At 36.9% G+C, this 15,797-nt stretch overlaps 1 protein-coding gene and 1 long non-coding RNA gene across 7 annotated transcripts in view; one reads left to right on the top strand and one right to left on the bottom strand.

Moving 5' to 3' along the window:
- The window catches only part of CCDC14 (coiled-coil domain containing 14), a 56,311-nt gene that overhangs the window by 28,074 nt on the left and 12,440 nt on the right, over window positions 1–15,797 (bottom strand). For 4 of the 6 annotated variants that reach the window (XM_072613757.1, XM_072613762.1, XM_072613756.1 and 1 more), the window contains exons 6-9: window positions 10,203–10,403; window positions 9,998–10,083; window positions 8,451–8,952; window positions 6,410–6,551 (exon numbers count right to left, since the gene is read on the bottom strand). In XM_072613757.1, coding sequence (XP_072469858.1) covers window positions 6,410–6,551; window positions 8,451–8,952; window positions 9,998–10,083; window positions 10,203–10,403 — 931 coding nt within the window. The remainder of the gene's footprint in view (window positions 1–6,409; window positions 6,552–8,450; window positions 8,953–9,997; window positions 10,084–10,202; window positions 10,404–15,797) is intronic. The other 2 variants (XM_072613761.1, XM_072613760.1) reach the window with 1 other exon arrangement.
- Window positions 1,744–15,570, top strand: LOC140506508 (uncharacterized). Its single transcript, XR_011967959.1, has 3 exons — window positions 1,744–1,912; window positions 10,000–10,052; window positions 15,191–15,570. It is a non-coding gene; the product is annotated as an uncharacterized lncRNA (long non-coding RNA).

The raw sequence follows: 15,797 nt of genomic DNA, 5'->3' as shown, positions 1-15,797 counted from the left end.
GATTATTGCAATAACCGGCTGGCAGGTCTGCCTGCCTCAAGTCTCTGCATTCCAATCTATTCTTCATTCAGTCACTAAAGTGATTTTCCTAAAGCCCAAGTCTGATCATGTCACTCCTCCTATTCAGTTAACTACAATGGTTCACTATTACCTCCAGGATCAAATATAAATGCTCTATTTAGCACTCAAAGCCCTTCATAACCTGGCCCCCTCTTTCTAGTCTTCTCATGCTCCACTCCTTGACATGTATTCTTTGATGCAAGGACACTGGCCTCCTGAGCACTCTATCTTTTGGCTCCAGACATTTCCTCTGGCTGTCGCTCAAGCCTGAAATGCTTTCCCTCCTCTGCTCTGACGACCTACGTCCCCTGGCTTCCTTTAAATCCCAACTGAAGTCCTCCCTTCTAGAAGAAACCTTCCCCAAACCCTTCTTAATTGTGGAAAGTGCCTTCCTTCTATTACTTATTTCCTGTTTATCTTGTATAGCATCTTTTGTATGTATATGTCTGCATGGTGTATCACCCACTAAGACCATAAAGCTCCTTTTGCTTCTTTTTGTATCCCCAATGCTTAGCACAGTCCCTGGCACATTGCAGGTACTTAATAAATGTTGACCAATTGATAGTACTTCTCAAAGCTTGTGCTCTGATAGTATAGCGTTCAAGAACCTTGAGTCACCTCCATACAAAGAAGAAACATCAAGGGGACTTTGAAAAGGAAACTATAATCATATTTGAAAGGGAGCTGTTTTAAAGCTTGATCTAAACTATATGATACAAACATGGGGTACTTATTGTTAACTATCGTTACATTATCATTATTATTATAGGTAAGATTTTTTTAGTGCTTTCAAGATTTGCAAGGTGCTTCATAAACACCTCATTTGATCCTGACAATAACCCTGGGATGTAAGTACTATTACCACCTCCCTTTTGGTTTGAACAACCAAACTGAACTGAACGTCATTTCATTCATGTTTTGACTCTCTGAAAACCCCATTTTGGCGTTTTCTTTGGAGTGGTTTGTCGTTTCCTTCTCCATCTCATTTTACAGATGAAAATATTGAGGCAAATAGGGTTAAATGACTTGCCTAGGTCACAAAGCTAGGAAGTGTCTGAGGTCAGATTTGAACTGAGGAAGAAGAGTCCTCTTGACTCCAGGCCTGGTACTCTATCCACTGTGCCACCTCCATTTTACTGATGAGGAAACAGGCAGACAGAAGTTAATCAACTTGCCTCAGAGTGTCACAGCCTATAAATATATGAGGTAGGCTTTGAACTCAGGTCTTTTTAATTCCAGATACACTGCTCTATCCACTGGGCAACATAGCTGCTTAACCAAATTCTGGTTTATTTCAGGCATGAAAAAAAGCACAAGTCTCAAATTTGTATTGTATTACTTGTTAGTTCTTTTCTGTTTCCACTTTTCTTTTTCCTTCTATCACACCTCCTGGTTTTTTTTCTCTCTTTTTCCCTTTCATATCACTCTCTCTCCTATTCCTTTTTTTGTTTCTTCTCTCATGTTTTTCTCATTGTTGGCTTCCTTTTATTTCCCCTATTTATCCTATTTCCCCCTTGTTTTTACTCAGTAACTATATTATACTTCTTCTATCTCCAACAGCAGATAAAACCATAACCATCACCTCCCTTCAGGGGAGTAACTGCTCCCCACATTCATCTGCTTATGTCACAAATAATTTAGAATTCTGATGTGTAACACAGGAACAATGACCTAGAGTTCTTACATGTTTCTTTTCTAAAAAGGATAATTGCTGGTCTTATGCTTAATAACAATTCAGTCTTTTTGTATAGATATGTTTTGAACATGTAGCAATGTCACTTGAGGAAAAGTATAGTGCTTTACTTCTCTAGGAATGTTTCCAGAATTACTTACTCTCTGACAACTTAATTATGTAAGTAAAAGAACTGATATTTGTTACTGAATTAAACATTTAGCCAAAAGAATTCTCATATTTGAGAAGTTCTGTTACTCTGGGAAGGTGATTATCTTAAAAGAAAAATGCTCCTGAAAGCAGGGACAAGTCAGTGGGCCTATTTGATCACCTCATTTTGATCACCTCTTTTGGTACTTTAAAGAATTAGAAATTTTCACTGCAGGCTGTGATTTAATATATCACTACTGTTTTTTTTTCCTCCTTTTCCCTTTTTCATTATATAAAAAGCAATGGAAATAGCCCAGATTTGGGGTGAAAAAATATTTGGTTTTATAAGTAATAACCTCACAGCATGTTCTGAATAGTTTACATTAGTTATAGGTTAACTGATCAATGAAAAGTAATTCTGCAAATCTGATTCTGACACTTGAAAGAGCAGTACATTTAGAAGAGGCTGGAGAGATAGCAGCTTGGGAAAGAAGCCTCAATTTATATTCAAGAAGGGAATGAGTTGTAATTGGCCTCAGCCAATTACTAGTTTATGTGATCGTGGGTATATGAAAAACTCTCTGGATCTCAATCTGTCAGCTACAAAAGGAAAGGGGTTTGTTTAGATGATCTCTAAGGTTCCTTCCTAGGCAGGTAGGTGGCTCAGTGCAGAGTGCCAGGCCTAGAGTCAGGAAGACTCATCTTCCTGAATTCAAGTCGGAACTTGGACACTTCCTGGTTGGGTGATCCTAGGCATGTCACTTAGCCCTATTTGCCTCAGTTTTTATCTGTAAAAAAAATTCAAGAAGGAAATGGCAAACCACCCCAAGTATCCTTGCTAAGCAAACCCCAAATGAGGTAACAACAAGTTGGACACAACTGAAAAATGACTAAACAAGAAAAAGTCCCTTCCAACTCTGAAAAACAAGAGGCACAGTTGAAAGTGTGTTGGATTTAGTCACAAGTCCTGGGTTTGATCTAGCCCTGCCACTTATTACTGTGGAAACTTGGGAAAAATCACTTTTCCTCACCTCTAAAATGAGGGAATTAGACTTGATAGCCTCTGAGGTCCCTTCCAGCTCGTGATCTCTGATACCTTAGAACCTAGAATTTTTCCAACTCTAAAACATCCATATGGCAGATATTCTGGCCTTAAAAATTTCTTTCTGAATAGTGACCCACAGTCCTGCTGTGGTTCCTTAAGCCTGAAGCTGCTGGTTACCAGTGAGATGGAAACAAATGAGGAGTGAGAAGGTCAGAGAACGCTAAGTAAAAAGTTCTCTCCACAACTATATGAATTTCACCATCTTTCAAACTTTGGTACCTTCTTTTATTTTATATACTCTTCCCCCCTTAACTTCTTCGCATGTTAACTTCTCTAACTTTATTACTGGTCACTAGTTTAAGGAAATAAGAGCTTTCATCTACACTCAGGCCACGTGAGCCAGGTCAAGCTTTTACTGTTAGCAGAAAAGAGAGAACAGCTTTCATGACACCCCCAGCCTGGCCCAGTGTAGCCCTTCCCAATTACAAAATAAAATGTAGCCACCAAAGCCCTAAGCCACCAAAGTCTGCAACAAAACCCCTCCACTCACACTATGGTTGTCTCTTCTAGTACTAAGGCTTGGTGATATGGGCTAACGGCCCAATTAATACAATTTCAATTATAATATGGGCTTTTGTATGTTAGCCTGGAAATCTAAACTTCATTTACATTTTTCTCTATGAAAAAATAAATTTTAAGTTTCAAATCACCAATTTATATATGAACTTCTATAACATAAGCTGGTTGTTAAATTGGGAAAGATTGCTGATAAGACTGTTTTGAAGTTATTGGACACAATGCAATCATTCCAAATAACAGCACTTTGGCTAAATTGATATGGTGGCTAAATAGTTGATTTGCATTATTTAAGCAGTTAAAATAAAGGTCATGTTCATTATTATTTTTATATTCACACATATAACTGTTTAAAATGTAATGCATTAAAATAGCTATGCAAAGAAATCACAATGATAAATAAATGAAAAAACTTGTTTTTAAAATTTACAAATTTGAAAACAGGTTTTCTTTTTGGATTTGACATAATCAAATTGCATTTCTTGCTCATAAGTTTCCTACTTATGGATGGGGCATAATACTATTTTTCTCCCCTCTCAATTGAATTATGATTTCTATTTCAATATGAAATCAAATTTGGAAAGAGACATCAGGAACAAAAAAACAGAGAACCTGCAGTCACAGGACCTGACTTGCTCTGCCACTTACCACTTCTGTGATCTTGGCTAGGGCAGTTAACCTTTCTAGGCCTCAGTTTATCATTACTAATAAGATGATTCTAAATCTTTGATTCTGTGATCCATCAGATAACATATGTACTTGAGATTCACAATTTTATCAGGGAGGGAGGTCCCTTCACCAGTGAGACCACAATACTGCTGTGCCTTAAGGCAATCAACATTTGTGAGCTGTCAAAGTCAAACCATTCATCAACCTGGGTTAAGCCTTTTGGTGATGAACATCTCTGAACCTAGCTGTTCCTTGAAGATGAGAGGAAATACACACCCCTCCCCCAAAATATCTTTGTGTTCATATTTTGCCTTTTAAGTTAAATATGACCTGTTCGAATCTATATTCCTTTGACACTAAATTTTATTACTTTACTAAATATGAGAGAATTTTCTCATGTAGAATGTTAAGAAAAAAAGTGTTTTAAAATTTTCTAGTACAAGCTTTATCTCAAATTTCTAGTGAATTATTTCTGAGGGGCCCTTTAGAGGGTCTGCTTTAACAAAAAAAATATTTATAATTAATGGGATCCACTAGCAATCAATGATTATTCCAGCATCTCAAGTGCTCAGGTAGGCTGCATGTGGCCTTAGACTCTTGTATCTATATAGCTCTATCTCCACAGCAGAGTAGAATAGCTGTTCATAATGAGACCTCTATGTTACACATACAAGGTTAACTCTATTCAGTATACTTTAGTTAAAAAAGGAAGACAACGTGGTTCATTTTAGACAGATTTCCATAAAAAAAACCACATCCAACAGTTTAAAAATCCAAAGTTTCAACGCTTAAGATGTTAACCCTCAGGGATTTTTTTGGTTTTGTTTTTTTTTTAAACCGGCCTGAATGCACTGCCCAAGTCTGGATAACCAGAGCTTTCTTGCAATACAGTTTTTACTGTATTTTGGGAACAACGTTGAATGACCACAGAAAAAGGTTCTCTTTCCCACTACACAGTTAAGAAAAGCCTCTATGTGTGTCAATTATATTGCTAACAAAATAGGACGTGTAGTTTGTATTACTTCCAAAAATTATCCTCTTCCACAAACTACAAAAAAAAAAAAAAGGGGAAAAAAAACTCTCAAAAAAGCAAGTCCTTTATTATTCAAATGCTCCATTTCAAATGGCCCATATCAACTTTAAACATGGAGTGGCAGTTATCAGAACTCATCAAATCATCCAGTGCTAGAAATGAAAGAGAGCCCCTCAAAGACATATAATGCAACTACTGTATTTTAAGGATGGGAAACTGTAATCTCAAGAGTTAAAGTCACATGTATGAAATCCTAGAATTTTGGAATTTGGTGGCAGAACTAGGACTGGAGACCAGTCTTCTTTTTCTTTCCCTTACTCCACAGTTTTTCTAGAAGCATCTTCAGTAAAGTCAGTAAATCAACAGGCAGTTACTAAGCGCCTTCTATGTGCCAGGCCCAGAGCTAAGCACTGGGGTTTCAAGGAGAGACAAAGGACAGCCCTTACCCATCTACTGAGGAAAACATCACACAACCAACTCTGTACAAACATGCTACAGCCAGGGTAAATTGGAGACACTCTCAGAAGGGAGTCACTAAGATGAAGGAGAACTGAGAAACTCATTGTGCAGAGGTAGCATGTTAGCTGAGACACAAAGGAAGCCAGGAGTTAAGAGAGAAGAGAGGGAATTCCAGTCATAGGCAACAGTCAGTTAATATGCCCAGAAGCTGGAAGCCTCAGGACTTACATTACATATTCTTTGAATATTTTCATTAATTGCAAATTGAGGGTAGCTAAAAAAAATTTTTTTAGAAGTAGTCAAAAGAAATGTGGAACCAAGTCTAGTGGAAAAGGTGGGTGACTAAAAAATGAGAAATAAGTTTTTTTGTAAAGAGATTGGGAAAAAAATAAAGTATGACCATAAAAGATTTATTTAATGTTAATCTGCCTGGAATGCCCCTTCTCGATTTCACCCTATCCAAATTCTACCTATCTTTCAAGGCCTACTTCAAATATAAGCCTTCTCTGATGCCCACAAAAGGAATTTCTTCTTTATCTGAATATCCATATAATTTTGTTTTTTTTTTAATCATACCAACCACTATATGTTGGAATTATTTGTGTGTATTTTATCCCTGCTACTAGGTATTAATATTTTTGAGGCAAGGATTCTGTTGTGTTCATCTGTGTATCTATCTCCCTGCCTCCTCCCCTCTACAGTGTTACATTCAATAAATGTTTGTTGAATCAAAAACCCCACTAACCTGCGTAAATGAACGTTTTCACTCCTTAGGGTCTGCATAGCTAAAGCTATTTCACTCTCCATTTGAGTATTTTCAGTTACTTCTGGAAGCAGAGCTATGCACTCTCCCACTTCTTTAATCAACCTCTGAATTTCAGAATCCCCTATAAAAGAAGTAAAGAAGCAAAAGGAATATTATACATATCTAGTCCCTAAAGAGGGATGTTTAATAAATATACACATTAGTGATATACATTAGTTGAACTCAGTTATCCAGGACTACTATTCCCCCTTCCTTGAGGCTTATATGTATCCTCCCATTAGAACTCCTAGGAAGTCTTAAACAGTATAAGAGGAGCTGACATTCATATCAGCACATTTTGATCTTGGTGATCACCTCAGATAAAAACTATGGTAGGTAGTTCACTGGAAGGAGCCTATTTCTTTTTGAGGGGTTTTATTTTACATTCTTTTCTTTATAATCTTTCAATAAATTTTCTTGGGGAAAAGAAGTCTGGAAGTAAATCTTTTCCCATTTATGCCTTTGAGAAATAACTATATTGAATAGCAGTCAGATTAATTATATTTATCTTTACTCTATAATGATGATTCTCAAAGGGTCCTTTCAAATAGTTCATAGGCCAGTCTCATATACAAGTCATAATTACGTCACAATGACAATTTTTGTTTCCACTATGAATTAATAGTTTACTCTAGATGATCTCAGAGGCCCTTTCTAGCTTTAAAAATTCTATGATTCTAGGATTTAATAAAAAAATCAGCCTTCACCTCCTTGGTATGTCATCAAAAGTAGCACCATTCTTTCCACTATTCTGTTGCCCTTTTTTAATCCAACTCATTCATTACCACCCATGGTATCTGTGGACTGAAAAAGTATGAGAACTTCTACATTACCCATCCAAAGTCTGTAAGAAGTAGGAAATACATTTTGAGCATCAAAACACTTCTGAAAAGCTGAGGGATTTATAATAGTCACTCTAGGATGGGAGACATGCAATTAGAAAATTGTGCAAATTTACTTAGCTGCACACCTACTAGTTGCTTCTGTTCAAAGAAACATAAGTTGATACAACAAATCTGCCACACTGAAAATGATGTTTTAGATTAATGAAGTACATTTATAGACATATGCAGAGATTAGACATTAGTTTTTCAGTCTTCACTGCCAGAAATCTGTTTACTGAAATTAAGATTGCTAACATTACACAAAAGTGACTATTTGAGAAAATATCTAAGAAGCAAACATATAATGACAACAACTGGACACCAGCTTTGCTGAAATAGGAAGGCTCTCTACCCCCAAGGCTTTTTCTTTATTAGATGTGAATGAAAAGGAATTCAAAAGAAGCTTTAGGTTAAAAACTCGTTTCAACACAGAAGTTTCATAAACACTGCTATATGTTACAAAGACTTCTCATCTCTAAGGTGGGCTTTAAATCAAATTTTTTTTTTTTTTGGCTGAGGTGGGGGTGGAAGGGAAGCTGAGCTTTTCAAAAGTCATGGAATCATAGAATTGAAAAGTGCAAAAGAGAGCTGGGGAATGATTTCATCCAACTCCTTTATTTTAGAGGTGAGGGGCTGAAACTGAGAGGTTATCTGGCAACAAAGTTAGTTTATAATAGGGGCCAAAACCAAGGCTTCCTGTTTCCGAACCCAGTGCTCCTTCTACTATAACATCGTAACTCATCTATTTGGACTCACTAATGTAAAATCACATATGCCTGGAACACAATACCAATAGTTACTTAATAAATATTTGTTGATGAATCATATAATTCTGAATGCTACACAGTCCTAAAGCATTTGAAATTAATAGAAATAGCATTAAAGTTTAACTTCTTTAAAAACTAGTCTCTGTGATACTGTACAGAATCTTGTCCTGATGGCTAAATACCTATTTCTATCAATATTATCTTACTCACAGAGTTAATTATTCTAACTTACGTAATTACTAACGCTAACAACAACCTGAAACTGGCATTTAGCCTGGCATTATGCTATACAGTACAGTGAATAATAAAGTTCTAAAAGGATGCACCTACCTTGTTCTGCAACCAGAGCCTTGAGTTCTCCCAGCAAATACTTGAGTGTTCTAATTTTGGGGGAGGCTTCTTCTGGATTTGCACTTTTTGTCTTCTGGATACACTTGGCAGAATTTGGGACTTGCATTTCAACAATTTTTAAGTCCTCATCATCACTTGAAGATTCCCAAATATGTTCTGAAGGATCCTCTTGTTCAGTGGTCAAGATTGGATCAAGGTTTTGGTGTTTCTCACGTGCTTTTATTTGATGAGGATGTAATAGATCCAGGGATGCCTGAATACTTTTTAACAGACTTATTTCCTTGCCCAACTGCTCAGAGATTCCTTGTGCTGCTAGAATTCCATTATCATGGACTAATGGCTGAACTACTGGAACAGTTGGCTTATTTTTTTCCCCAGATGCTCGCAGACAAGATGTGTGAGGATCAGTGATGACAGTTTGCACTGGAACATTAGTAAAGGTTAGAGAAGCTGTTTCACTTTGTTGGGGAGCCTGAACCTCCTGAGTGGGAAAAAGGGATAAGTGAAGTTTTGAAAAATTAAAAGCAATTTACAATTGCCTGCAAAGCAGTCATTAAGATTAATCAAAATTAAAATTATTAGAAGCTACATCTCTCTGAGGTGCTTATAGACAGTTCTTGCCTTATGTAAATTTGCTTTACACAAATTAGACCTGAAGTAAAGAATTCTGAAATTCTCATTCCAAAAGAAAAAATGTAAATTTTACTGTATGGTATTGTGCTCTCTCTCTCTACTCCTGCCCTCAACTCAGTGCTCCATGGCCTCTCCCCCAACCCCCAAAGAAAATCTCAACAAAACCCTAAAAAACCCCACTTTGACTGAAAGAAAAATGGACACATGGAGAGGACACCACCACCGCCACTGCTACCTCACTTGGCTTGAGACCTGAAGTGATGAGAGGAGACCTTTGTCCTACTCCACCCACTCATCCCCATTGTCTATCTTCCACCTGTCTGAGCTAGGGTACTGTCTAGCCCTGGCCCCAGGATGTCACCTGACCTCTCCTGTCTGTGTCCTTGTCTGCCTGCACGTGTATCTCTTGGTTCTAGCCGGGCCCCATGTGGCTGTCTCTGGTTCCAGTGTATTGCTCCTCCTGCTCTCACTTCTCTGTTCCCAGCCCCCGTGTGTCCTTGAACTGCTCTATCTCTCCCATTCCTCCATGCCCCACCAGCAGGAGGCTCCTTTCCTACCTCCCTTGATTGCGCACATTTGTGGGCAAATTCAATTACATAAAAAATTGCTTTATGTAGAAGTCTGTGGCATATGTACATGAGCAAAGTATGAGCTGGATTCTTCTATGGTACAAGGACTCTTATGACTTAGATTTGTTTGACTTTTTACACATTGTGCCAACGTTACAAAGCTGTGGAAATATAAAAATCTATAAATATCTTTTATAGTTTTAAGGTATCAGGAGCTTAACATTAAGACACAAATTCATGAAATCCAATTTAATTTTTCTCTGAAGGGCAAGTGATACATATTAACAGACAATTGATGCTTATGGTACAATGAACTGTACTTACAGATTGAACATCAGAAGGCTGAGCTGGATCATGAGGAGAGAGAATGGGTGTGGAGGTGGGTATGCCATAATTAAAGACTGGAGGACCTTGACATTTTAAAAGACAAAAAGGAAGGAAAGAAAACCTTACACTGTTTTTAGAATAAGAAGACAGTTTAATTATAGTTCTTACTCACACTTTTAAAAAATGTGTCACTCATACTAACCAGAGTCAGAAACGCTTTGAGAACTTTGAGCATTGATCAGAGACATCTGTGTCTGCACGTGCTCACAGAAGGTTTTGTACATCGTGGAAAAATCAAAGTTGAAAGGTACTTGGATTGGTTCAATCTGTTTTGTGTTTGAAGGATCTTTTTCATTTTCAGTAGAAACTATATGAGGTAGATGTTTCTTATGACCTGAAGACACTAATGGAGAACAAAGAATATCTCAGATTTTCATACCATATGATTCCAAGGTTAGATGGGAGCTCTAAAAACCACCTGTTCCAAATGTTGGAGGGGATATGGAAAACTAGGAACAATTTTGGCTGAACAAGCTGTAGTCTATGATTGTGATGAAATACTATTGTGCTGTAAGAAATGATGAAAGGGATGGTTTCAGAAAAACCTGAGAAGTCTTATAGGAATCAAAGCAAAGTGAAATGAGCAAAACCAGGCAACATTGTACATAGTAACAGCAACATTGTACATGGTAACAGCAACATTGTAACAATGACCAACTGTAAAAGGCTTAGCAAATCTGATCAAGACACTGATCCATGGCAATTCCAAAGAACTCCTGATGAAAAAAGGCTATCGACCTCCAAAGAGCACCTATGAATTCTGAGTGCAGATTGAAACATTGTTTTTTTTCTTACTATCTCTCTTCGTTTTTTTTTTTTTTAACATGGCTAATACAGAAAAGTTTTCTGTAACTTCACATGTAAAATAAGTATTATATTGCTTGCCTTCTCAGTGGGCTGCAGAGGGGCTGGAATTTGGAACTCAAAATAAAAAAAAATGAATGTTAAAAAATTATAAATTAAGTATCCAAAGAACGTTTTTTAAAAAATTGTCTATTCCAATCCCTTGATTTAGATGACTTCTTGGCTACTTCAGATAGAAAATACCACCCCTACTCTTTAAAATCTCTAAGGAAAGAAATTCTACACATGCCTACTGATATATCCTGGTGTCTTATCACCCTTAAGATTTAATGTTTTCATGTTTCAGTAACATCATCCATTTTTCGTGAGAATGGGAATGTAGAGTATCCCAAAAGTCTTAGTGTGGTTCTAAGCTACATGCGCACACGCACACACACACACACACACACACACACACACACAGCCACATAAATAATAGCCTCTAAAGAACAATACTGCAAGGTTTTCACCAATATTAGGCTCTTTGAAACTTCTTTTTAAAAAAGGTTTTTTGGACTGAAGGAAAAGTGAATAAATAAAAAAAGCAAAATAAATGCTTAATATGTGTCAGGCATTGTACTGCCCCCTCAAGAAGCTTGTGGGGGAAAGTAACAAATAGGGGACTAGAAAAGGGAGAAGGCTACTGGTTTGGAGGTATCCAGGAAGTGGTGTGCTTTAGGGCAAAATCAAGCAAAAGTTCTTCTGTCAGAGCCCAGAGTTCCAGACAATAGTCAAGTTCTGGTGAGAGGGCAATGAAAATGGATAAAATAGAGATGGCTTGTTTGGGAAATAGGAAGAATGAACATAATCTATAAGACGAACCATTGAAATTCCTTAAACTGGAATGCAAAATCCTCCACAATTCAATCTCAATTTATCTTTTCATCCTTATCTACCACTGTCCTCAAACTCTCCAAATTCACTCTAGCCAGGATGGTTTACTCCTCACTTCAGCTTATTAGTAACAAATATGGCTGGTTCATTCCAACCTCCAACTTTGGCTTATGCTGGGACTTCTACATGGAATGCCCTTCCTACCTAGTCAAATAATGTTAACCATCTCAAACCCATTTTCTCCACAATCCTTTCATAATCACCAATACGGTTCAAAGTTATTTTTCCATAAGCTAAATTAGAGTATTTACTGTTTCTGAGTCATTTGGCATTTTCATAACAATGCAAAGTAAGATATGTTTTCCCATGTATCTCTTATCTTCCCAACAAGTTCTTTCCATGAGATAAGGGATTACTTTTGATATTTCTCTGTCTCTTAGAGCCTAAAGGTAGAGGGCTACATATAGAGAGCAGGTGCTGAATATGTTTCAAATGAATAAATGCAAGATAGATTTCCTGGAGTTGGGTACTCTCTTCCAAGGTCTAGTCTGATGGATCATCATAGTAGGGAAGTACTACTGAATCGTCAAAGGCTCTGCCAGTGGAGCACAAGCTCTGGCAGATCTCCCTAAGCTGGAAAGGCTTCAAGTACGGCCCTGACAACAGACTGATGCATGAAGACAAAATGATTATTATGGCTTTCTTTCTGGGTTATTTGGAAAAAAAAAAAAAAAGCTCAATGAACCTGTTTTTGTTTTTTCTTTTTGGTAGCTGTATTAATAATCTCTTCCTTTCTTCTATGAAAAAAAAACTAGGAAAACAAAACCTTTGCAATAAATATACAATCAAGAAAAACAAATTTCCACATTGGCTGCAGAGGTGTGTAATATGTTTCATCATGGATTCTCTGCAAGCATCATAGGTCATTGCACTGATCACAGTTCTTAAATGTTTCAAACCTATTTTTCTTTATAATGTTATTTTATAAATTGTCCTCCTGGTTCTACTTTCTTCACTTTATATCAGTTAACATAAGTCTTCACAGGTTTCTGTGAAACTGTCCCTTCCATCTGTTTTACAGCACATTAATATTCTATTACAATCATATACTTTAATTTGTTCGGCCATTCCTCACTGACATACCTGTAATTTCCAGTTCTTTGTTATACTAACAGAGTCAACATATATCTTGATATATGGTGACTTCAATATAAAGGTGAGCACAGGAAAAGATAGGAGAAATGCTAGAAAATATTAATTTGAGATAGAAAAATGAAATCAAAGATCTGCATGTTATTCAGTAGTCTCACGCCAATATATAGCAAACAATTTCTTAAGAATATAGGTGCTAGCAACCAAACCCAATGCAACCAAGATTAGGAGGGAAGCAGAAAATTGGGAAAGAATTTTTGCAACTAGTGTCTGTGATAAAGGTCTCATTTCCAAAATATATAGAGAACTGAGTCAAATGTACAAGAATACAAGTCATTCCCCAATTGATAAATGGTCAAAGGATATGAACAGGCAGTTTGCAGAGGAAGAAATTAAAGCTACCCATAGTCATGTGAAAAAATACTCTATTGATTAGAGAGATGCAAATCAAAACAACTCTGTGATACCACATCACACCTATCAGATTGGCTAACATGACAAAACAGGAGGACAATAAATATTGGAGATGTGGGAGAGTTCGAACACTAATTCATTGGTGGTGGAGCTGTGAGCTGATCCAACCATTCTGGGGAGCAATTTGGAACTATACCCAAAGGGCTACAAAAATGTGCATACCCTTTGACCCAGCAATGTCACTTCTAGGACTGTATTCCAAAGAGATCCTAAAAATGGGAAAGGGTCCCACACATATAAAAATATTTATAGCAGCTCCCTTTGTGGTGGCCAAAAACTGGAAATCAAGGGGATGCTCATCAATTGTGGAATGGCTGAATAAATTGTGGTATATGAATGTAATGGAATACTATTGGGTATAAGAAATGATGAACAGGAAGACTTCAGGGAGGCCTGGAAAGATTTATATGAACTGATGCTGAGTGAAAGGAGCAGAACCAGGAGAACTTTGTATACAGCAACAACCACAGTGCGTGAGGAATTTTTCTGGTAGACTTAGTACTTCATTGTAATGCAAGGACTCAAATAATTCCCAATGGTCTCTTAAGACAAAATGCCTTCTACACCCAGGGAAAGAACTACAGAATTTGATCACAGAATGAAGCAGACCATTTTCTTCTGCATTATTTTTTGGTTTGTTTTATGATTTCTCCCATTCATTTTAATTCTTCTATGCAACATGACTAAGGTGAAAATGTATTTACTAGGAATATATGTGTAGAACTTATATAAAACTGTATGCCATCTCAGGGAGGGGGTGGGGAGGTGGGAGGAAGGGGGAGGAAGGAGGGGAAAAAATCTAAGACATATAGAAGTGATTCTAGAACACTGAAAACAAAGAAAATTAAAAAAAAGAAATTAAGTGATAGGTGGCACAGAAGATAGAACACTAGCTCTGGAGTCAGGAGGACTTGAATTCAAATCCAGCCTCAGATACTTACTAGCTGTGTGACCCTGGGCAAGTCACTTAACTCTGACTCAAAAAAAAAAAATACAGAAGGTGCCAGAAATGGTGAACACAGAACAATGTTAGAAAAACTGTAACTGATTCTAGAAGAGGTAAAATAAATGGCTAAAAATATGGGATTCATTTCACAATCAACTATGTGTGCATCATATTATTACTCAGTAAAGTTAAGTTAAAAGTGATTCAACTTAAACATTTATTAAGTTACTATTATATGAAAGGCAATGTGTTAGGTCCTAGGGATACAAAGATTAAGAATATCTTCCTACCTTCATGGAGTTTACATTTCAGTGGGGGAATATAACATTTAGATCAAATAACTATGTGATCTGTGATCCTTGAAGAAGAACTGAGAATTCTTTTTCCTCTTCAAATATAAGCATGATCACTGAGAAGAGCTGAAGGGACTTGGCCCCATTGATGATTTTGAGTTAATCCTGGTATGTTGGACACTTTAGAATTTGACGCTTTTCAGTTCTCCTATTTTTCTACAAGCAGTTGGCATATATTAGTGTGTGAATACAGACTACTAGAGGGTGGTGGTGGATAAGATGTTGGGGTAGACAGGAAAAGTGACACTGGCTATGAATGGTGACAATGGAAGACAACATCTATACAGATAAGTAAACGTGAAATATATACCAAGTCATTTGTGGAACTGGAAAGCACTAAACACTGGAAAAGCCTCAAGGTGGTACCTGAGGCTTAACTGACAAAACAAAAAATATGTATCCTGTTAATGTTTCTTAAGACATGAAACATTAACATTATAATAACTTGAACCTCCCATTTTATGTAGAAGACAGTTACAAAATAACTAAAAATCTAAAAATTTAATGTTTTCCTTTTAAATTCATTAGGATTTTATGTAGGAGGTGGCACTTGAGCTCAACTTTTCAAAGGGTGCTACAGATTCCAAGAAGCAGAAGAAAACAGGGAGAGCATTCCAGGAAAGCTAGTGCAAAGAAACAGAAGTGGGAGATGGAAACTTGTGGAATGGGACTAGAAAGCTGACCATTCAGAATGGGATATAGTGTGTAAAGGAGAATAAAGTGAAATGAAACAGCTAGATATTGATTGTGAAAAGTACCTTATTCTCTTTGACTTCCACCTGACCCCACCTACTTATCATGCTTTCCCCCAACTCCTGAAATTTCCATTTGGGATACTCTAACCTTGGGCCTGCTGTCCTGTCATTAGATTATGCTAGCTTGATATAGATACATTATTTCACTCAGTAAATTCACAAATATTAAAAGTCCTCTAACTGAGCATGCATTTAACAAGACGAATCAAAACAGTTTTCTTTGATCCAATGCCAATCAACACTAGGCCCTCAGAAAGCCTATTTATTTAGGTATGATTCCTCTCTCCCCATTACATGTGCTCTCTCTGTAGAATAGACCTAGTGATATTTAATGAAAGTACATTCTTGGTGGGTCATTCTGGCTGGAAGAAGGGAATCTG

This window comes from Notamacropus eugenii, chromosome 5 (assembly GCF_028372415.1).
Source record: "Notamacropus eugenii isolate mMacEug1 chromosome 5, mMacEug1.pri_v2, whole genome shotgun sequence".
NCBI lineage: Eukaryota > Metazoa > Chordata > Mammalia > Diprotodontia > Macropodidae > Notamacropus > Notamacropus eugenii.
The sequence above is the reverse complement of the archived record's forward strand: the minus strand, read 5'-3'. Positions and strand labels throughout refer to the sequence as shown.